We start from the raw sequence: 24519 nt of genomic DNA on the forward strand, positions 1-24519 counted from the left end.
ATCTTAGCAAATACCATCACTGGGTTACACTGTAGCCCTAAAAAATTTTGATTAACAGCATATATAGAGAAGTGTATAAGAACATAAACTATTTAGTGCTTGTGTAGCCTTCTCTCCTTATGATATGTGATTAACAAGATTTAATAGTCACAAAAACCCTTTTTTGGATAATAAGTTCTCCTATTTTAAAAAGCTGAGCTACTGGGACACACCAAAGTAAAATAATTTACAGTATTTTTCTTTTAGAATTTATCCAAAGTCTTTATTTAGGAAATTATATAAAATTTCAAACATGATTGTCCCAATGAAGAGATAATATTAAATACAATGCATGATACATGAGTTAATTTGTAAAATTAATATGGGAGGAGATAAGGGCTCATATCCCCTAGAGCCTTCTGGTCGTCAAAAGGGCAATTGCTCCTGTACAGATCTGAAAGAACATGCAGACTTCCTCAGATTGTTCTGTGGTGCTTTTCTAATTAAAATTATTTGAGAAATACTATTTAAAAAACTGGAGTCCATTTTGGAGACTGAAAATTCATTAATCCGTTTGAGTTTTGAAGAGTGCAGTTAAGAAAAGGTTGTTGAATTTGATTTCTCAAACTTTTTTGAGTGAAGAGAAAGTATATATGTCATGTCTGTGTATTTGTGTGTCTGAATGGAGGTGCTCAGAAAAAGATGACTCTATTTACCCTTTGTGCAATTGTTTTATGAAGCTAGTATAATATTCTGGTGTTGGTGGTGCATACCTTTAGTCCCAGCACTCAGGAGGTGGAGGCAGGTGGATCTCCATCAGTTTGAGGCCAGCCTGGTCTACAGACTGAGTTCCAGGACATTCACAGATATTACAGAGAAACCCTGTCTTAGAAAAAAACCCAACCAATCAACCAACCAAACAAACAAAATAACAAAAAACAAAACAAAAAAAAGAATCTAATAGAATCTAATACAAAATGATTTTGAAATAGGTGTACCTATAAGGTCCTCTCAAGTGCCAGGCCCTGTGTGAGACAGATAGATTGGAGTTTTGTAAGGTAGATCCAACCTTCTTGTTCACTGCTCTATCCAAAACTACTATGCATGAGAGCCCTAGTAATCAGGATCAAGGTGCCATCAGTAATGAAGCAGCTGCTTCATCCCTGTCCCTGCTTCCTCTGTGCAGTCTGGTCTTTTGCCCAAGATTTGTTTTTCTCAAGAATCTCTGTTTCTGACTCAATATGATCATCCCAGCCCCACATCTCAAGGCTTTTGAGTCTTGGACCTGATGCAAATTGATTAATTCCTGACTGGTGAGTGAATAGGAATGGTAGCTTTACACTTTCATTCAAGGTGAGATGAAGAACACCTAGCTGAACATTGTATAGAGATATTTCTTCAAGGGGTTTCAACTGAAATATTTATTAAACATATCTCATACTTCTGAAACTAAGAGCTGTATTTTGGTAGACATGCAATTGTAAATTATTCTTAGCTCCTTCTGTTACTATATATACAAATTCCTCAGTGTTTTTCACATTTATTCATAGGACAGGAATCTCAGACAAACTAAAATATAACAATTGCTCAAATACTCAAATAAACCCTAAAATAAACCAACATATCTTTGCTACCATTTAACATTTTAGATAATATAGTATTTTCATATGATAAGAGAAGCAAGGCATAGAAGGCATAGATATGGTTTCATAAGTAGTTAATGAGACTAAGAACTCTGATTTTTGTTACTGATTGACCAGAAACACTTGAATTTCTTTTCATGTTGTTTTGAAAGGTTTCTACTGACTGTACTCTGAAGTTACTTTGGGATACACAACTTCCTAACCTAATTCAACATTTTGTTGAAAGTTTTGGAGAACATAACCTGGATTCAACCACGGTGTATGTGCCTATGGGAATCCAACTTTTGTGTATAACTAATGTCAGGGACATGGGTACATACAAAATAATGTTCAGATTACATCTTTTTTAAAATGATTGTTTCACAGCTTTGAAATTGTTAAAGTCTGTTTTGAGTCCATAATCTCCTGACAATTCAGTATAGTTCTGCATTGTATTGTTAGAAGTCTGAGTCTATTTTTCTCTCTTCTAATCACATATGGGCCTTTGCTACATTGGAGGTGACTTTTGTACATGGGGAGAGGGATTTAGCTTTATTTTTCTACATGTAGATGTGTAGATTTCTGTGCATAATTTATTGACTAGGCTTTCTTTTCTTCAATGTGCATTTTAGAAACCTTATAAAAATAAGCCATAGCAATGTGAGCTTATACATGTGTCTGTTCTAGTGATCTGCATGTCTGTTTCTGTGGCAATACTATGATGTTTTTGTTACCCTGACTCTTTACTATAATTTGAAATTAGGTGTGGTGATACTGCCAGGATTGTTCTTTTTGTTCAGAATTGTTTTGGTATCCATATGAGTTTTACAATTGTTTTTCCTGTTTCTGTAAAGAATGACACTCGGGTTTTGATGGTGATAACATTGAATATGTATATTGGTTTTTGTAGGATAGCCATTTCTTACTATTCATTGTGCTGATCTATTAGCACAGGAGGAATTTTTTTTTATCTTTTAGTGTTTTCTCAGTTTCTTTCCTTGGCATTTTAATTTTTCACTGTAGAAGTGCTTTAAATATTTCACTAAGGAATGTCTCTTAAAAAATATTCAAGGGATTTTGATGTAGATAGTAGCAAAAAAGCATGAATATCATGCACAAAGCCTTGGGATTCATCTACAGTGTAGAAAAAGAATCCAAGTCTTGGATTATGGTGGTTTACTTAGTGTCCTACAATACACTTCAAGAATTTTATCTGTTCATCTGTTCCTTTGCTTTAAAATTTTTTTATTTATTCTCTCTTTCTGTATTTGTATTTGTACATGTGCATGTATATACCACAGAATATGTGTGGAGATCAGAGAATAATTTGTGGAAGTCAGTTCTGTCATTCTGTGTGTGTTCTGGAGATCAAACTCAGATCATTGTGATCAGTGGCAAACATTTGTAACCTTTGATCCATCTAAACAATTTTATTCCATTACTTTCTAGGAATGCCTATAAAATTTTCAAATGGAATTCTTTTAGAAGTCTTTTTGACCCCAGAGTCAACTTTAGATATATGATATGTATGTATGTATGTATATAATTTTCAACAATATATATTATTTTCAATATAATATGTTTCACATATTATTGAAGATAGATTCTTCTCTCATGCATTACATCCTGACAATAGTTTCCTTTCCTGCCACTCCTCCCAGCTCCCTTCCACCTTCCCTCTCCCCCAGATTTACTCTCTGTTTCCCTTCAGAAAAGAGCAGGCATCCAAGAGACAACAACCAAATACAACAAACAAGATTAAAAAAAAGACAAGGCAAAAGCCCTCACATTGAGGCTTGATAAGGCAACTTAATAGAAGGAAAATATTTCCAAGAGCAGACAAAAGAGTCCGAGAAATACCTTCTCCCAGAGTTAGGAGTCCCACAAAATATCAAGCTAACATCCATAATATATACAGAGGACCTTGTGCAGATACCTGCAGGCCCTGAACTTCAGTGTCTGTGAGCCCATAAGAACCCAAATGACTTGACAGATTCTGTTGATCCCTCCTGGAAGGCATCACCCTCCCTGTGGAGTGGTGGGGGGAATGGGATGGGAGGGTGATTGGGGGGCATGGGAGGGAGGGAGAGAGGGAGGGAGGGAGCAAGGTAGAGAGAACTGGGATTGATAGTTAAAATAAGAAAAATAAATAAATAAATAAAATAAAATAAAACAGTAATAATAAAAAAGAACCCTGCTTGATTCAGTAGGACATGATCTCCTGGTATCCTTTATCCCCTCTGGCTCCTACAATCTTTCCTTCCCATTTCCCCAAGGTCTGCAGAGAGGGACCAGATGGAGACCTCCAATTTAGGCTCTTGCCCAAAATGTCTGGCTACTGTGGGAAGCCTCTCTGATGATGATTGCACAAGGCACCAGTTTTTGAATATAGCGGAATACCATTATGAGGTATTTCATTTGGCCACAATTTATGGACATTTCACCTGTTCCTGCAGTCCACCAGGTCTTCTCATAAGCACGTACTCTCCACTGCCACACATTTCCCCTGTATACTTTAGATTCCAGGTTCCTGGCCAGGAACTCATTTTATATTTGGAAAGAACATTTTACTTTCAGGATTATGCTCAATTACTAGGGAATAACTATTTCTAGTGTTTTCTAGAAAAGGTATTAAGGCTGATGCTATATTCTTCGATGTTGAACCTTGTCCTTGGAAAAAATATAGTAAAAATACATCAGTAGAGATAGAGACTGTCTATGTCTCAACTTGGAACACCTGGATCTGCTAAGAGAAGTATAGCCACCATCTGTCTTTAACTTAGCTTCACCGTCAAGCTTCAGTGATCATCTTAGGGGAAAGGAAGTTGGTTGTGGTAGTCCATCTTTGCAGGGTGTTCTGGCCCTTTGTCTTTGAATTCCTGAGAGTTGCTCCCCACCCTATTTTCTGCTTCCAAGTTTTGTTGTAAGTCATTTGTATGATGTTTAGTATTTCCTTTTATAAACTTAACTTTTAAATTTCCTTTTGAGCATTTCATACATGAGTCCTGTATTTACATCATTTCCACGCTCTCTCTCCTTCCTACAACTCCTCTCACCCCTCCCATTCTCTATCAAATTCATTACCCGTTCCCCTTTAATTTTTGTCACATATACATATATATCATCTGTAAATATTTATATGTTAGTACAGCTTGTTGAGTTCATTTGGTGTAATGTTCTTATGTGTGTTTATTTAGGGATGATTAAGGATTGGATAAGATATCAGGAGCTTGTCCCTGGAGAAGACTGTTTCTCTCGCTCTCTAAATAGCCATTAATTGCCTGTAGCTCTTCATTTAGGGGCAGTGCACTGTGAAATTTTCCCCATCCATATTGTCATCTTGTCTGGTGTTACTATTAGGCTGGTTGTGCTTGAACAACCATATTGTTGAGATTTCATGGATGACAGTGTCTTAACGATAGTTGTCCTGGTCCCCTGACTCTTACTGAATTTCCACTCCCTCATCTGTGATGTTCCTTGAGTCTTTGGTTTAGGAGTTATTCTGTAGATGTATCAATTAGGGTACCCCATTGAGTTGGCATTTTGTTTTTAGCATTTTGATCAGTCGTGGATTTTTGTACCTCCATTTGCCATAAAACTTCACGTGTGAGAGTTATTTATCTGTGGTTATAAGGATACATATTTAGAATGCAGTTAGAAATTATACTTATTTAGGAAAGTAATTTAGTAGGTTGTTCTCTAGGGTCCATGACCTCATCAACTACAGGCAAATGGCTAGGTTTACAGCCTGTCCATGAACTCCTTTCTATTTAGCATCTTTTGATTCTATGAAGACTGGTCCTTGGAGAAGAGACTTTAGGGCTATTTTCAGATTGTTGCCTCCACTCCCATGTACAAACTATTATGTCATCAGCAATAAGGCCTTAATTTCAACTTCTGGGAGGCAACCAAGAGCATGGCAGTAATCTGTATTATTTTGATGATTTTCTGGACTCCCTGACTAATGACTCTAAGGAGATTTTCCATTTCCAGCACTGGGGTGTTTAGTAGTTTTTCAGTTTCTTAGTTTAGTCACATAGTGGTATTGATGTAACAAAAATAGTGCTATCGGTTGCCCACATACTATTGTAACAACAGTTGGCTTGCATGTGGGACCTGAAGTTGCTTTTGTCTGTTGTCCACAAATCTACATGCACCAAAGATCAATCTCCTTGCTTCTTTCAACTTTTTGTGATGGCTTGACTTCTATTTTTCTTGTATTGTTTTGTTATTGTTGTTTGTTTGATTTGCTAACTTCCAGGTTTCTGTTAATATTTTTTCTGCCTTATATCACAATCCCTTATGTAGAAGCACGAGCAGTGCTCTGAGCCTTATCTTCATAAGCTGGGAACCTACAGTCACTATATATCTTATGGGCTAATTGCAAACTATAGTGATTTCACATATTGTTCTGGCAGGGTTTTACACCTATTCCCTTCCACACCCTTATATTCTGTCCCAGTGAGTGCTTTACTTGACCATACTCATTCATATTACCATGGTCCACAATTTATCTTTCATCTAGGCTTTACTAGTTCTAATTTTTTTTTTGCCAGTTTCTGTTTTGCTGTTCATGCATTATGTGTTTTTTTTTTTTAAACTAATAAATGAGGAGATGAAGTTAGGATATGTTTGAAAAACATTGCCAATTATATAAATTTCTTTAAGATATTCACATTCCAATTATATTTGCTATGGTTTTCTTGCTTGAGTCTTTAACAGGTGGTAGTAAAATGCTGTGCCTGTGTGACCTTCACATGAGTCTGAGGTAGGCATAGGCTTCTTGTCACAAATGCTGTTTTCTATATGACTTGTAGCTGGTATAAAGCCATGAGTATCATAATATATTTAGTATGTAAGAGTTAAGGAATGATTGATACTGTCAGGGAACTTTTACTTTGGAGTGTTTGTGAAAAATCAAATACCCTGGTTAAATCTGTTTTCACTTTCCATTAAAAAGTGGGTGCTACTGATAAGCTTTCCAAGTCACCTGGCTTAAGACTCACTCTAACAGCCAGTTCAGGACCATCAGAAGTGATTCCTGGCACATGTTTCAAGAAAAGTGATTTGGCTTGCTATTTTACACTGCAGTTTTCTTGAAGAAAAGCAGACTGTCCTCACAGAGTACTATAAGGAAAATCACATTCCATGATAATTGTGGAAGACATGAATTACTAAATACCTTTCCTCATGTCCTTCTTGCTATTTCTTTTACAAGTGATGCCAGAAGCCAAGTGATTGAAAATCCCAGATAAGTTAAAAGAGTCTCAAAATTATCTCTAAACATCCAAACTGCCTATGGCTTTGGTGAATTCAAGCCAGAAATCCTCATATAGCATTGCTTTTAAGGGTACTGTAGAATTATGTAATACAAGAAAGGGCCTGAATTCAGCAATAAGTTTTCAAAATGTGTTATTCCACATGAAAAATATGTATTTATGAGGCCCAATTGATAGTAGGGAAGTTCGAAAGACTGGGACTGCTTGCCATTTCTGCATTGTTCTATTCCATCGATGACACTGTTTTTGATCTACAAGCAGTCTGTGACTTGTTGCCATCTGGCAGACAGCTCTAGCACCATAAGGTGTCCTGAACTGTTAGCAATAGGAAACAGTGGTCTATATTTGTCACAGTATACTAGCAATGAACCAGAAGTCAGTTGCCTGATGTTAGAGAAAACATTCTAATAGCATTGAGTTAATCTTCACGAAATGTCTTCTTTCCTGCTGATGATAAAGACTGCCAGCAGTGGTTCCTTGCACTAGGAAGGCAAAGTATATGTGTTCTTGTTTTTGAAGTTGATACCCTACCGATTGTACATACGCTATTAATGACCCAGACAACATTAACGATATCCAGAGAGGGAAATTTATAGAGACATTGTACAGCACAGAAAGGCATAACTGTATTCCCACCCACAGCCCTCCTGTTTGAGTATTGGTTATATTCCGTAAGGGGCTTCTAGAAGTTTATATGTGTTGTTATCTTTGGTAAGATTCGCAATTCAGAAATTACTGAGATAGGCTGCAGTCTGGTAGCTCAGTAAACACAATCTCTGGGAAGGATTGAAAATTTCCACATGCAATGTAAATTCTAGGATGACTTTCTTTTTACCCTCCCTTAACATCTGCCTCATGTTCTGCACATCTACCCTTAAGCCTCAGATGTGGTTACTTCTTGCTTTTGAAACTTTTCTAAGTACTCTGAGCTCTCATGTCTTCTTGTTCAAGAAGTTGGCTTGGATAGTTGGGATAGCTAATACTGTGGATTGCCAACATTCTGGATCACCTTGCAGTTCCTGTTTTGGAATCTTGCCACCTTTGGTGAAACACACTTGATGGAAAGAAGAATTTCTTTCTCAGTAAGGATAAATTCTGGTATCCTGTGAGGAAAGGCTTGGCCCTGACCTTGTTCTTGGGAACCAATAGACACCCTTCCTGGCTATTTCTTTGCAAATAATTGAGAAACAGGAGTTACTTTTATTCCTGTGATATGAATTCCTTGACATCAGATCACTTCAGCCATGTTTTTGCAGCCAAGCTAGATACCTTAATTGTTCCCTGCAATGAAAGGTCAGTTTAGGGTGTGTACATGGCGTCATGTATTACATAATCTGGTGAGTGTGCAATCAAGTGAATTACAAGGAATTGTTTGTAAAGCTGGTGAGGCCCAGTTTTAGGATATGAGAGCTTTGCATGCCCTGGAATTTCTCTGTGTGTAGATCTGATAGTAATTTTATTTGATACAGTGGTGGAAATTGAGTCCCTGTTTCATATCAGAAATGGCTTTAGGCTCTTTATAACCTGAAACTGATTTCCTTCTACAACTGCTGAATGAAGCATTTCCATTCTGACCATTTATTGTGTCCTGCTATTTCATCTTGCGTGCTCAGATTCCCTCATCATGACTGTTCAGGGTGGGCTCCTCATTGACCGGCTCTGTGCATACTCTTTGCTTAAGGCTCTTCTATTCTTTACAACCTTCTTTCTTAGGTTCATGGCTAATGCCTAATTGCTCTATAATATTCCCAGCAATTTTCTAAACTTTGTACACTTGTTTTCTTTTTCATATCTATCTGAGGAAACCCTAAACATAATAGTGCAAGTATGTGTTTATTCTGAGGCTAGGTAATTAAAACATTATAAGGAAATACTTATCAGGTATCTCAACGCATCCACTTCCAATTGTGTTTCTTGAAATGTTTTGCTTTCTTGTTGTCTATAACAAACTGTGGCATTCTTTCTCATCTTGTCTCATATTGCCTAAACAAGTTCAAATCACAGCTATTGCATGAGAATGTAGAAGCACTGGTAACTTTTTTGATGCCTCCCATCCTCTCTATGTGGGAGGCATGTCTACATCCACACTTGTGCCAGAGTTTGGTGATGTGGTTTGCATGTGTTTACCCCAGGTCTCCCAGTGATGCCTCATCCTTGACTCACTTCACACTGCATTCTTTTTTTTCCAATTATTTTATTTTTTCTTATTTTACATATTGATCCCAATTCCCTCTCCCTCCCATCCTTTCATGCCCCCCAATGAACCCCCCATCCCATCCCTCATCCACTTCCCAGGGAGGGTGGGATCTTCCAAGAGGGATCATCAAAATCTGTCAAGTCATTTGGAGTAGGGCCTAGGCCCTCCCTCCTGTCTTTAGGCTAAGGGAGTATCCATCCATGGAATATGTGCTCCCAAAGTCCTTTCGTGCACCAGGGATACATCCTGGTTCCACTGTCAGAGGCCGCATAGACTGCCCAGGCCTCCTTACTAACACCCGCATTCAGGGATTCTGGGTTGGTCCTATGCTGGTTTCCCAGCTATCAGACTGTGTATATAAGCTCCCAATTACTCAGTTCAGCTGTTTCTGTGCATTTCTCCAGCCTGGTCTTGACCCCTTTACTCATCACTTCTCCCTCTCTGCAACTGGATTCCAGGAGTTTGGCTGTGGGTGTCTGCCTCTGCTTCCATCAACTATTGGATGGAGGCTCTAGAATGGCATTTAAGGTAGCCTCTCCATTATTGCTTAGATTGTTAGTGGGATCAACCTTGTAGATCTCTGGACATTTCCCTAGTACCAGATTTCTCTTTAAACCTATAATGGCTCCCTCTATTATGGTATCACTTTTCTTGCTCTCCTCTATTCTTCCTCCAATTCTATTTAGTGCATACATATGAATTCTTAGTTCTCAGCTCAGAAAGCATTTTCTAAGGGGAAAAGTTCCTTATCCCTCAACTTAGGACTATTTATTATAAGATCTCATTAGGGTCTATGTGCTTCCATTCTAGAACCTGTCACTGTGTTCCATTATTTGCATCAATATTTGGTTGATATCTGATACTTTATTAGAATTTATGTCTATGTGAAAGGTCATTTGTTATTTTTTTTATCCAACATACCCATTCTCTAGAGAGACAATGTATTATGTTAGATGGGTTGATAAATGTTCCCTAAAAACATGATCATTACAATAATTTTAAAGGTAAGTACCAATCAGTCTTTTTTTATAGAATTTAAAACTGAGTCTTCAAAATTATGTCACATGACTGATACTGTATTGGTTAAGTAAAATTGGTCTAGGATTTAATTTTCTAGTTTAGTGTGTTTGCTTAGAATATAATTTCTGTCTTTCTTTTATTTGGTTTTTTTCTTTCTTTGTTTTGTTTTTTTTTTGATTTTTGAGACAGAGTTTGTGGCTTTGGAGACTGTCCTGGAACTAGCTCTTGTAGACCAAGCTGATCTCCAACTCACTGAAATCCACCTGTCTCTATCTTCCCAGAGCTTGGCCACCACCGCCTGGACAAGAATATAATTTAAATAATTTAATTAGATTAGACATTTTGTTAGTTTCACTGTAAATTTACATTTAAAATTACATAAGTTATATTAATACTTTAAAATTAATAAAATGAAACAAAGCACATCTTATAGTTAAACAGAATGTGTAATTGAAAGTTAGATATATATTTTGGTTATTAAAATTATGACATTTCAATATTCTTGTTAGGGGATATTAAAAAGAACAATAGCAATGTAATAAGATATTAGTTATATAAATGTGTATATGGGAACAGAAATAAGAGTTTTGTGAGCAGCTGTTTTTTGGGTTATAGTATTGTATAATATACAGGTAATTTATTTATTCCTCGTCATAGTCTCTCTTTGCCCACATTTCTATGTTGCTAACACAGTTTTTAAAAATATTCTTATATAAAATCTACTTATTTCATGAATATTTTGAAATATTAATAGGGAATAGTTATTAAGATGCCTCAAAATCTTACTTAAGTCCTTTTATTTTTTTTCTTTCCTGAAAATTCATTAATATTAATCAGCAGTTTATCATCTTTTCTTAAACATAGGGACTGTGAGACACATAGTCATCTCAATTTTCATTCTTTTTTAAAATTTTTTTATTGCTTTATTTTTCTTTTACATATTTATCCCAGTTCTTTCTCCATACCTCCCTCCCTCCTTACCTCTCTTCCACTCTCTCGTGCCCCCGACCACCGTCCCATCCCATTCCCCCCCCACTCCACATGTAGGGTCATGCCTTCCTGGAGGGGTCAACAAAATCTGTCAAGTCATTTGGAGTAGGGACTAGGTCCTCCCTCCTGCCTCTAGGTTAAGGGAATATCCCTCCATGTGAAACAGGATCCCAAAGTTCTTTTGTGCTCCAGGAATACATCCTGGTTCCATTGTCAGAGGTCCCTTACACTGCCCAGGCCTTCTAACTGAGACCCATGTTCAGGGGGTCTGAGTCGGTTCAATGCTGGATTCCCAGCTACCAGTCCGGGGGCCCATTAGCTCCTCCTTCTTCAGGTTAGCTGTCTCTGTTGGTTTCTATAGCCTGGTCTTGTCCTCCTTCTTTGCATCTGGATTCCAATTCAGCTCAGTATTTAGCTGTGGGTGTCTGCTTCTGTTTCCATCAGCTACTAGAGGAGGATAAGTTTGTCATCAATCTCCTTATTAGGGATGGGTATTTATGGTAGCCTTTTCACTGTTGTTCAGATTGTTAGTTGGGGTCATACTTGTAGGTCTCTGGAGACTTCTCTAGAGTCAGTTTTCTCTTCAAAACTATAATGGCTCCCTCTTTTGTGGTCTCTCTCTCTCTCTCTCTCTCTCTCTCTCTCTCTTTTTGTCTTTCCCTTTCTATCATCAATTCCTCCCTTGACTCAGTATTTCTAGTCCCACATGCTTTCCTCTTCTCCACTTCTCTTTCTCCTAGCCCCCTCTCACTCACTGACCACCCCACCCACAATATGCTCAGGAGATCTTGTTCCTTTCCCCTTCTGTGAGGGACCTTGTATGAATCTCTTAGGTTGGTCCTTGTGTCCTATGCTCTGGCAGTGTGAATTATAGGCTAGTGATCTTTTACTCTATGTCTAAAATTCATGTATGAGTGAGTACATACCATGTTCCTCTTTTTGTGACTGGGTTACATCATCAAGGATGTTTTTTTCAAGTTCCATCCACTTGCCTGTGAATTTCAAGATTCCATTGTTTTCTTCTGCTGAGTAGTATTCCATTGTGTAAATGTGCCACATCTTCTTTATCCATTCTTCAGTTGAGGGGCATCTAGGTTGCTTCCAGGTTCTGGCTATTACAAATAATGCTGCTGTGAACACAGTTGAACAGATGTCCTTATTGTAAGAATTTGGATCATTTGGGTATATGCCTAAGAACAGAATTGCCGGGTCCTGTGGTAGACTGATTCCCATTTTCCTGAGGAACCTTCATACTGATTTCCAAAATGGCTGTACAAGTTTGCATTCCCACCAGCAGTGGAGGAGTGTTCCCATTTCTCCACATTCTCTCCAGCATAATTTGTCATTGGTGTTTCTAATTTTAGCCATTCTGGCAGGAGTAGAGTTGTTTTGATTTGCATTTCATTGTTAACTAAGGATGTTGAGCACTTTCTTAAGTGTCTTTCAGCCTTTTTGATTTCCTCTATTGAGAGTTCTCTATTCAGTTCTGTACCCAATTTTTAAATAGGGGTATTTGATGATTTGTTGACTAGTTTCTTGAGTTCTTTGTATATATTGGAGATCAGCCCTCTGTCAGATGTAGGAGTGGTGAAGATCTTTTCTTAGTCTATTGGCTTCCTTTGGTCTTATTAACTGTGTCCTTTGCCTTACAGAAGCTTCTCAGTTTGAGGATCTCCCATTCATTAATTGTGGATATCAGTGTCTGTGCTACTGGACTTAATGTTCAGGAAGTGGTCCCCTATACCAATTTGTTCAAGGGTACCTCCCACTTTCTCTTCTAAGAGATTCAGTGTGGCTGAATTCATGTTGAGTTCTTTGATCCATTTGGATTTGATTTTGTGTGTGGCGATACACATGAGTTTATCTGCTGTCTTCTATACACCATCATCCAGTTGTGCCAGCACCATTTGTTGAAGATGCTTTCCTCCTGATATTGTATACTTTTAGCTGTTTTGTCAATAATCAAGTGTTTATAGGTGTGTGGGTTAATATCAGGTTTTTCAATTCGATTCCACTGTTCTACCTTTCTACCTGTCTATTTTTGTGCCAATACCAGGCTGTTTTCAGGACTATAGCTCTATAGTAGAGCTTGAAGTTGGGGATGGTGATGCCTCTTGAAATTCTTTTTTTGTACAGGTTTGTTTTGGCTATCCTTGGTCTTTTTTTTTTTCCTATAAAGTTGATTATTATCCTTTCAAGGTCAGTGAAGAATTGTGTTGGGATTTTGATGGGGATTGCTTTGAACCTGTAGATTGGTTTTGGTAAGATTGCTATTTTTACTATGTTTATCCTACCTATCCAAGAACATGTGAGATCTTTCCATTTTCTGGTATCTTCTTTAATTTCATTCTTTAAAGACACAAAGTTCTTGCTATATAGGTCTTTCAGTTGTTTGGTAAGCAATACCCCAAGATACTTTATGTTGTTTGTGGCTATCGGCTATTGTAAAGGGTGATATTTTCTGATTTCTTTCTCAGCCCCTTTGTCGTCTGTATATAGTAGGGGTACTGTTTTTGTTTGTTTGTTTGTTTTTTAGTTTATCTTGTATCCTGCTAGTTTGCTGAAAGTGTTTATTAGGTGTAGGAGTTCCATGGTAGAGTTTTTTAGGTTTATTATATAAACTATCATATCACCTACAAATAGTGACAGTTTGACTTCTTCCTTTCCAATTTGTATTCCCCTCATCTCTTTTTGTTGTCTTATTGCCTTAGCTAGAACTTCAAGTACAATATTGGAGAGATGGAGAGAAAGGGCAGCCTTTTCTTGTTCCTGTTTTTTGAGGAATCACCTTTGTAAGGAGTATGGTTTTTCCGCCCACCCAGTCTTGTCCTGCTTCCACGCCAGCCCCAAATAACACACTGAGACTCTGTATTTGATATTATGTTGTTGGCCAGTTACTTGTTTTTTATCGCCTAGCTCTGTCTTAAGTATTAACCCATTTTTATGTATTTTCACGTGGTCTTACCGAGAGTGGAGGGATGGCGGTTCTGTTCTGTCCAGACTCTCCATCTTGACTCCTCCTTACTACTTCCTCTTTCCTCCTTATCTCCTAGTCCCTCCTATCTTCCTTTCCTATTGGCCAACAGTGCTTTATTCATTAACCAGTATGAGAAACATATATACACAATGACATCTCCCATCACGCCTTAAGCTTCTTTCCATTCAGTTTGATGTTGGCTGTTGGTTTACTGTATATTGCTTTTATTATGTTTAGGTATGTTCCTGTTATCCCCAATCTCTCCAAATCCTTTATCATGAAAGGGTTTTGAGTTTTCTCAAAGGCTTTTTCAGCATCTAGTGGGAAGATCATGTGTTTTTTTTTTTTTTCAGTTTGTTTCTATGGGGATGATGTTGATGGATTTTCATATGATCCCTGCAAACCAGGGATGAAACCTACTTGATCGTGGTGGATGATTTCTCTGATGTATTCTTGAATTCGGTTTGCCAGTATTTTATTGAGTATTTTGCATTGATGTTCATCAGAGATATTGGTCTGTAGTTTTCTTTCTTAGCTATGTCTTTGTGTGGCTTGGGTACCAAGGTAATTGTGACCTCGTAAAAAGAGTTTGGTAATGAACCTTCTGCTTCTATTGTGTGGAACAATTTGAGCAGTATTAGTATCAGCTCTTCTTTGAATTTCTGGTAGAACTCTGCACTGAATCCATCTGGCCCTTGGCTTTTTTTGATCTGGAGACTTTTGGTGACTGCCTCTATTTCATTAGGTGTTATAGGTCTGTGTAAGGTGCTTATCTGTTCTTGATTTAATTTTGGTAAATGATAGTTATCCAGAAATTTTTCATTTCCTTTGAATTTTCAAATTTTATGGAGTACAGGTTTTCAAAGTATGACCTGAAAACTGTTTGGATTTCCTCTGTATCTGTTGTTATGTTCCCTTTTTCATTTCTGATTTTGTTAATTTGCATGTTCTCTCTCTCTGCTTTTTTGGTAGTTTTGATAAAGGTTTCTCTATATTGTTGATTTTCTCGAAAAACCAACTCTTTGTTGCATTGATTTTTTTTTTTTTTGTATTGTTTTCCTGGTTTCTACTTTATTGATTTCAGCCCTCAAGTTGATTATTTCCTGGTGTCTACTCCTCCATGGTGAGTTTGCTTCTTTTTTGTTTTAAGGCTTTAAGTTAAGCTGTTAGTTCTCTAATGTGACTATCCTCTGTTTTCTTCATATGGGCACTTAGTGCAATGAACTTCCCTCGTAGGAATGCTTTCAAGGTGTCCCATATATTCAGGAATGTTATGTCCTCATTCTTGTTGAATTCTAGGAAGTCTTTAATTTCTTTATTTCTTCTTTGACCCAGTTATGGTGCAATTACTCATAGCTCAGTTTCTATGACTTTGTTGAGTTTCTGTGATCTGTGTTGTTGAATTCCAACTTTAAAGCATGGTGGTCTGATAAGATATAGGGTACTTTTCAATTTTTTTTTTTTTAAATCTGTTGAGGTTTGTTATGTTGCCTAGTATGTGGTCAATTTTAGAGAAGGTTCAATGTGGAGCTGAGAAGAAGGTATATTCTTTTGTGTTTGAATGGAATGTTCTATAGATGTTCTGTTAGTTCTTTCGTTTCTTTAAGTTTCTGACTGGTGGTCCTGTCTAGCAGTGAGAGTGGGGTGTTGATGTCTCCCACTATAAGTGTGTGAGGTTTTATATGAGCTTTGAGTTTTAGTAGGGTTTCTTTTACAAATGTGGGTGCCTTTGTATTTGGGGCATAGATGTTCAGAATTGAGATTTTGTGCTAATTGATTCCTCCTGTGATGAATAGGAAATGACCATCTTCATCTCTTTTGATTGATTTTTGGTTCAAAGTCTAACTTGTTAGATATTAGGATAGCTATATCTGCTTGCTTCTTGGGTCCAGTTGATTGGAAGATCTTTTCCCAACACTTTACCCTGAGGTAATGCCTCTTTGAAGCTTAGATGTGTTTCTTGTATGCATTCCATCTTTGTATCCATTGTGTTAGCCTGTGTCTTTTTAGATTTGTTGTATTTGTTGTTGTTGTTGGTATTGTGAATATATTTTCCCTGCTTTATCTTTTGGGTCTGGTGAAGTGGGATTATCGCCTTTGTCTTTGTGAGGGTAGTTAACTTCCTTGGGTTGGAGTTTTCCTTCCAGAACTTTCTGTAGGGCTGAATTTGTAGATACAGATAGTGAAAATCTGGCTTTGTCATTATATATCTTGTATTCTTCATTTATAATGATTGAGAGTTTTGCTGGGTGTATTAGCCTGGGTGGCTTCTGTGGACTCTTAGTACTTGTAGAACATCTATCCAGGACCTTCTGTCCCTGAGAGTTTCCATGGAGAAGTCAGGTGTAATTTTGATAGTTCTGACTTTATATGTTACCTGGCCTTTTTCCTTCACTGTTATTAATATTCTTTCTTTATTCTCTATGTTAGGTGTTTTGACTATTATGTGTTGAGGTGTCTTTTTTCTTTGGTCCAGCCTATTTGGTGTTCGGTATGCTTCTTGTACTTTCATGGGCATGTCCTTCTTCAGATTGGGAAAGTTTTCTTCAATGATTTTGTTGAATATGTTTTCTGCACCTTTGAGCTGGGCTTCTTCACCTTTTTCTATGCCTATTATTCTTAGGTTTGGCCTTTTCACAGTATCCCACATTTCCTCGATGTTTTTTGTTAAGGACTTGTTGGATTTACGATTTTCTTTGGTCGATGAATCTATTTCCTCTAGTTTATCTTCAGCATCTGAGATTCTCTCTCCAATCTCTTGTATTCTGTTGGTTATGTTTGCAGCTGTAGTTACTGATCACTTGCCAAGTTTTCTATTTCCAGCATTCCCTAGTTTGTGTTTTCTTTATTGTCTCATTTTTAGTTTTCAAGTCTTGAACTGTTTCCTTTACCTCTTTCATTGTTTTTTTTTCTTGGTGTTCCTTACTTTCTTTAAGATACTTGTTCATTTCTTCCAATTTTTTGTTTGTTTTTTTTTCCATTTCTTTAAGAGATTTTCTCATGTCATCTTTGAAGGCCTCTCTCATTGTTATGAAGTTATTTTTTAAGTTGTTTTCTTCTGCTTCATTTGCTTTGGTTTGTTCAGGTCTAGTTGGTATAGAGTCCATAGATTCTGGTTGTGTCATGCTTGTCTTTCTATTGTTATGTGTTTTCCTGTATTACCATCTTCCCATCTCTTTCTTCCAGAGGGTGCAGGTGGAGCCTCTTTCTTTCTCTCTATGCAACTCTCCCAGTGGGCATAGGTGGGTCAGGAGTTTGATGTCTATAGCTCTGGGTGGTCCAAGATCTCAAGGAGATCAGGGGCCTGGTGATGGGAGTCAAAGATCAGGTAGGCAGGGACTCAGTGTGGTCCCCCATGGATAGGCAAGTCTAGTGTGCTCAAAGCAGATCCAGTAAGTTCCCTGGAGTTGGAGGGGTTGTTGGACCTGCTCTCTGGTCCAGTACTCAACCAGAGCAGTCGAACAGTGGGCTCAGTAAAACTCAGTGTGTGGGGGGAGGCAGATTCTTAGTTTGGGGGTTTTGTGGATCAGAATACTAGGAATGTTCTCTCTGGGGACAGGATATAGGGGGGAGTGAAATTCGGGACCCACCCAGGGAGTTCCCTGGGAAGGGTGTTCTTGTGGGTGGGATTTGACCTGAACTGGTCACAGACTCACCTCCAGCAGAGGCCTGGCTATGGGGTTCAAAGATCAGGCAGGCGGGGACTCAAGGTGGTCCCAAAAATCTTAAATGAAAAAAAAATGCAATTATATTATAAGATAAAATATATTCACTTCATTTCTTTTGAATTGATGAATGGCATCTAAGTATGTTAAACTTTCAATATAGAATTATTAGGAATTTAAGTTAATTTTCTGGTATTATCCATGTACAGACATACACTTACATATTTATTTCTTGTCTCTTTTAAAGGCTTTCAAAACCAAGGATGGCTATCTTGTAATTGGAGCAGGAAATAACCAACAGTTTGCTGTTGTATGCAAGGTAATCCATAATTACCAGAATTGGTGGATGACAGGTTCACCTGCTCATTTGTTAAAAACTGAGGGAGAGTTCAGTTTTGCCTGACAATATTATTCAGTCCTAACTACTTCAGTTTCCTATGTTAGCACATGAAAGTGCACGTCTTGATCCAAATGGTGAGACATAGGTCTGGTAAACACTACTCTTATGTTTCTAGTTCCTTCCTTCCTTCCTTTCATTCTCTTTTTGCATTTTATATGCTTATCTATGTATGCATACTAAGGTATACATGTGTAGCTATCCTTCAAATTTGGAGAATTTTTGTTGTTGCTATTTTTTTTGGGGGGGTGTAGTATCTAGTTTAAATGAGAAATTATAACTTAAAATTTTCTCTATTAAAAACTTTAAATTTTAATTAAAATGTAATTATATCATTGCCCCTTTTGCTCTATAACTCCCTTCTCAATCCCTCCCAAATTGATACCTCTTTTTCTTTGAATGAATGAATATATATATATGTATATATATATATACATATATATATATATGTATTTTATTATTTCCTCGATTTTTAGTTCTGGAATTTATCTTTTACTCTCTACCTCCCAAATTCCTCCCTTCCTCCCTTTCCTCTATATCATATTTAATTAGGCCCAAACATTAGTGAAGTATTTGTAAATTAACTTTATATTGTGTTAAAAATTCAAGGCTTTTTTTCAATTACCTTTGTTTAATAAATAGCTTTCTGTGAAATTCATGCTTCAATATTTTAGAAACTAGAGTTATAATAGAAATATTTCTCTTAAGCAAGGCCCGAGAAAGCCTTGAAATACTTGGAGCAATTTAGTTTAGGAATCTGCTAAATTTTTAGCACTGCCTAGACAATTTTTCATGTTTTCATCTTTTACCTTGAGTTTAGAACTTCTATTTTAGGACCTTTTTAAAACTAAAGTACAGAAATTTAAAAATATCAGTGTCACTTCACTCTTACTAGTTTAAATCCTAGAAATATAAGCTAATTAAAATATGTTTGTTTTCATTTTTCCTTGCGATTAGAAAGAGTTTCACCTATCAACACCTTTTCCCTGACTGAGAGAATTAGATTTTTTTTTTTTTACCAACTGTGTGTCCATAAGCTTTCTGTCTTATTAAGGGTTCCTGAACTCCCCGGAGGAACCACTTTCATCATAGTAGTTAGCTTACTATGCACAAGAATTACTTATTATGGTGCCTCTCTTGTGTGAGAGGTTAACAAGCAGAACTAAAAATTGCAACCAAGAGGTGGGAAGTACCATAGAGGTGACAAGTGGAGATGGTTCCCGCTACAGGAAGGGCTGGCACAGCTGAGGTGGGAAGGAGGGAAGTTTTTATAACAGTGACTCAGGGAGTGCAGAGAAAATTGATTCAAACATTTGATCTGGGATCAAAGAATCTTTATTACAAATGGTCAGCTTTAAAAATATGAAACATACGGAAACCGTTGCCTGTGAAGTCATTTACGTACTCAACAAGAGATGGAAACTGCAGCTCTGTGCTCTAAACAAGTACAGATTTGCCTTCTGTGCCATATGTTTAGAGCCTCTCTGTTTCCCTTTCCCTTCCCCCCTCTTCTCATGTTCACATAGTCTTCATTGTTTTGTTTTTTAATTTTTGATTCATTACTGCTGCTTACTTTGAAATGTTTAAACTTCTTCTTAAATATCTATAAGAACACTTTTTGGAAGAGATATTTCAAAGCAGAATATTTGCCACACATTTTAGTACTAAAATATGACTTACTGTTATGATATGCTTGCACATTGCTTCCAAAGGGAGACTGTCGTATGGACTTAGATAATGACATACTTGACTTTGATTTTCCCATATGCGTGTTAGCAATGATAATTCTTGCTATGAGTCATCAAAGCAGTGCCTGTAAACATTCTGGGAAGAAATGTGTGGGGGATTCAGTGTTATGTAGGTGATTTTCTGGATTTGCTAAGTGAGCACTGAAGTTTGATAGATTTTTTTTTAATGTTTTTAAGTATGTCATCACTGTAAACTAATGCTACACTTCTTTTCATCCAATTTTTTTTTTTGTATTTCTATTTGAATGCAACTTCTCTTTTCTTACCAGTAATACATAAACAATAAACTTCTAATTCTATTTAATTCCCACTTACCTGTTAGGGATGGGATCATGCAAAATGGCCTCACAAAAGGGAGCCTAAGTCAGATTCTTTAGGAAAGTCACAGTAACTCTGCCTCCTAGGAAGGGAGGTGGCAACTGTAAGTGATGAATGGACGGGAAATTAGAATTTTATATACTGGCTGATTAACACATTTTGAGGAGGAGCCCTATTAAAAAGTTCTTATTTTTAGGGGCTAAAGTCAGAACAAAAATTCAAGGCTTGGGTCAGAATATAGATTGCTATATAAAAGTGAACTTTGGTTTATGACAATTTCTATTTTATGTTCCTTAACATGATGCAGAAGAGCAGGGAAAGTGAGCATATGTAAGCTATTTTAAACTGATTGATGCCAACATTTATGACTATTTCTATTTGAAGTATATTGACATACTCTTTATAGTCACTTAGACTGATGGTTTCCTTCACTGGGTATAGAATGCATTGGTTTTCAACTTCAGTATGTATAGAAACTCTGATATATTCTCATAGATTTGACTTTGGTGTGTTTGAGGTAGGGCACAGGAAACTTCAACTTTAATAATGCTATACTAGTTTTGGGTGCAGGTGGTCTGGGTTCATCGTTGTATGATTTATAAAGGCTTTATGAGTCTTGCTTCTAGTCAGGTAACCACTGGTAAAGTACTTAATATTTTCTAAACATCTGTTTCTGTCTGTGTAAAATGTAGGTTGTAATATATAACTATTCCAACATATAGATTGTGGGGATCGTAAGGGCTAGTTACATAAGCAAAGCACAGCGTTCTCCTAGCTCACAGGGGGCCCTTATTAACTGACCTCTAAAATTTTCAATTGGATAACTCTGGTTCTAGGACAGACCCAGGTGACACACTTCCCTCTGCTCCTTTAATATAGCCCTATGATAAGATCTGAGCACTTAAGAGGGTAACTCTCCTTGAAGATACTGAGTAATTACTGGGGAGATTAAAGAATATCGGAGTTTGAAGTTCTTGTAAACTGGTAGTACATCTACCAGCTTTTTTGTCTAGTTACTTACCCCAATTCAATGGAGCCTAAGCCTGGGTACCAAGGAAGAAAGCTGAGCTCCAGAGTTGCTCTTTATCTCTGTACAAGGAGAACTAAAAGTGAGCTGTGGTCTCCATGTGGAGAGAGCCTTCATTTTTCCTCCTCTCTACTTTCTTCTGTGCTAGCCACTGAGCAATCCCAGTAGTACAGAGGGCAGAGGCCACATCTGAGGAGAACTTTTCTTCATGGCTCAGCTCAGTCAAACAAAGGAGTGAATCTGTCACAGCTGACCTGTATTCTGGCCATTTGGCTTCTGACTTAAAATACACTGGAGATGGGGTAACCAAAGAGAAAGACTGTGTAGAGAAAAAAGGATTTCAGAGATAAAGACTGCAGAGAGGAGGACTGCTGAGAGAGGACTGCAGAGAGGAGGACTGGGGAAAAGTTTTGAAAACAATCTTTGAAGTTGTGTGTGAGTTACTGGACTTGCACTTGTGCTGTACATACACTGATCTAATCCAAATTACTGCAACAAACATGCTATCAGCAGAATTAACTGACACCTTCATGCCAAGGTTATAGTGTGACGTTTAAGTGGGGCATATGTAAGACAGGTCTATTTGTATTGAAAATCTTGGAAATTGAACCAATATTAGATCCAAAATATATGGAAATCGTGATGAAATTTGCAGCAAGTACTTTTAACCCCTGAGCAATCTCTACAGTCCTAACTCAGAAATACTTAGTGCAATGTTAAAATGTCTGGAATATTATCCAAAATTATTCAGATTATGAAGAATCTGATGTTTCACAAGGAAAGACAAAAATAAGTATATGGCAATATCAGGACAACACAGATGTAGGAATTAATTCACAAAGGCTGTAACACAGCTGTTTTCAAAATTTTCATATATGCATTATAAACTGGGTGGTGATGGTTCATGCCTTAATCCCAATACTCGAGAGGCAGAGGCAGGTGCATCTCTGAATTCAAGGCCAGCCTGGTCTACAGAGTAAGTTTCAGGACAGCCAGGGCTATACAGAGAAACTCTGTCTTGAAAACAGCAACAAAAACAAAACAAAATAACAAAAAGAACCAGTATAGGCACTGTAAGTAAATGGTAAGGAGGAAGTGTTTAGCAAGTATATTGAAGATATGAAGAACCAAATGCATGTAGTATTGTTCGCATGACTTTAGTGTGGGTGGTAAAGCATGATCTAAGGCTCAGCTGTCTTCCAGAATCTTTCTGCACAAGTAAGGAATTACACTGGGGGAAAGACATGTAGATGGTTTCCATTGCATTAGCCACTGATTTGTCAGAAAAAGGAAGACAAAAGGGATAAAGGTATTAACATGCCTTTTTCTTTTTTCATATTTGATAGACAAATGGGTTTAAATTACATTTGATAGCAAAAGAGTTTAAATTGTGTCTGTACTAAGGAACATTTCCTGGAATGCAAAAACTTGTAAGCTATAACCAGTGAGAAGATTTGGACAGCAGAAATAAACAAACAAGGCAGACATTATGGAAGAAATCTGACCTTTTAATAGAGAGGGCAAGGAAATCTGTGATTCAGAGTGAAGATTGAGACTTTCATAAAGGACCAGTGTAAGAAACTCTGTGATTTATGGGATACTCAATATCTGAGCTGCTTGAATAAAGAACACTATTATTATTATTATTTTGAGACATAGTTTATCCTTGTAGTCATGGTTGTCCTGGAACTATGTCAACCAGGCTAGCCTTGAACTCAGAGATCTGCCTGCCTCTGCCTCCCAAGTGCTGGGTTTAAAGGTATGTACCACCAGCTCATTAAAAGACTTTTAATGAAGTCTCTCACAACATGGCTTATGATGCTGTGACACATGGGAGTGGACTGGATGATTGTGAGTTCAGTGAAAGAGGAGAAACTGAGTAACGTAATATCCCATTCTCCCCCCCCTTTAACAAAAACTGAGGTAAACTAAGAAAACTAGCTCCTGATAGATTAGTTCATAGTAATAATTAGGGGTATTTGGTTATTTACAGCTAAGATTCTCATGTATATCAAGGACTGGAATACAGTAGAGAAAAGACAGGTTTATTACTAAGAGAATGAGGAATGAGAGAGCTCATATTTGATGTCATTGAGCTGGATAGGATTACGTATACACAAAAAAGCTAAGAAAGATATTGATTTGGTAAGGACCTCAAAGCTATTATGGAGCTTCAGTGACTTTGCGAAACTCCATGATGGGATGTGATCTTTATGAATTAAGAGAGGCTTTGGTAGATATAAATGATTTAGACAACCATGTAAATTGATTTCCAAAAGTTATAAAACAATCAAGAGGGGATTATAAAAGGCAGAGAAGACATGTCACTTGAAGGTAAGTGTGGCAAGGTTTGTGTCAACTCAAAGTTTCTAAGGAAAAATTGACAGAAAACCAAAAGCTATGTCACTGAGGTTCTGGAAGGCTTTAAGATCAGAATAACAGTTTACATAAGATACAAATGACAAAACTGCACAGGTCAAAAATATATTAAGCCTAACCAAGAGCTGAAGAATTGTTTTTGAGTATTCAGCAATGTACAATTCTCCTTTTCAATGAAGTATCTTAAGGGTGGAGATTGTTCATCTAATCCAAGCTCTTTTCATATATGACCATTGGTAAGGCAAGAGCCAGAGTGGGCCCAGAGCCTGTCAGTGCTGAGAAGTCACTTCTAATTGCCAGCATTGCATGCTAAAGCATGACCATGACCCTACTGGCCCTGAGGTACACTAAACATCTCAAGTTGACCTCCCAGTGGAAAGAATATATGCAATAGTCCTGCAGCAGTAGCATTCCAGGATGAGGAGGCTGCCTGGTGCATAAAAAAGAACTGTGGGTTATGGATGACTAGACAAAGTAGTATTTTTCATCTATGGCTGTTGTATCCAACACTGCTTTTATATGAAACAACTGAAACAAGTTTTGCGATTTTTTTTTTGTATTTCACTTTTTTATTGGAAATTTTCTTTTTTCTTTTTTTAAATTTTATTTAATTTTATATAACAAAGTCCAATTAAATGAAAACAAACATTTATACACAATATTTGGGAATTTGGGCATCGTTCTTTCCAAACTACTTCCTGCTGGTAAGGGGCGCTGTCTTGGGGGTATTTGAAGAAGATTCAGATATCCTGGCTGTAGTCTGTAGGGCTGTTTTGTCCAGCTGTTCTGAATGTAGGATCAACTTGTACTCTGTTTCAGGAGGTCTGGCGTGATCAAACCACATTAGTCTGGAAGGAATCCACATCTTTTCATTTTCTGTGGAAACAAAAATAGAAATCCTTTTCCCCAGTAACTTGTCCT

At 37.3% G+C, this 24519-nt stretch overlaps 1 protein-coding gene across 1 annotated transcript in view; it reads left to right on the top strand.

Moving 5' to 3' along the window:
• LOC127229944 (succinate--hydroxymethylglutarate CoA-transferase-like) overlaps window positions 1-24519 on the top strand; it is a 536724-nt gene that overhangs the window by 81155 nt on the left and 431050 nt on the right. The window contains exon 4 of the mRNA XM_051195053.1: window positions 17977-18048. Coding sequence (XP_051051010.1) covers window positions 17977-18048 — 72 coding nt within the window. The remainder of the gene's footprint in view (window positions 1-17976; window positions 18049-24519) is intronic.

Source organism: Phodopus roborovskii, unplaced genomic scaffold (assembly GCF_943737965.1).
Source record: "Phodopus roborovskii unplaced genomic scaffold, PHOROB, whole genome shotgun sequence".
Classification (NCBI taxonomy): Eukaryota; Metazoa; Chordata; class Mammalia; order Rodentia; family Cricetidae; genus Phodopus; species Phodopus roborovskii.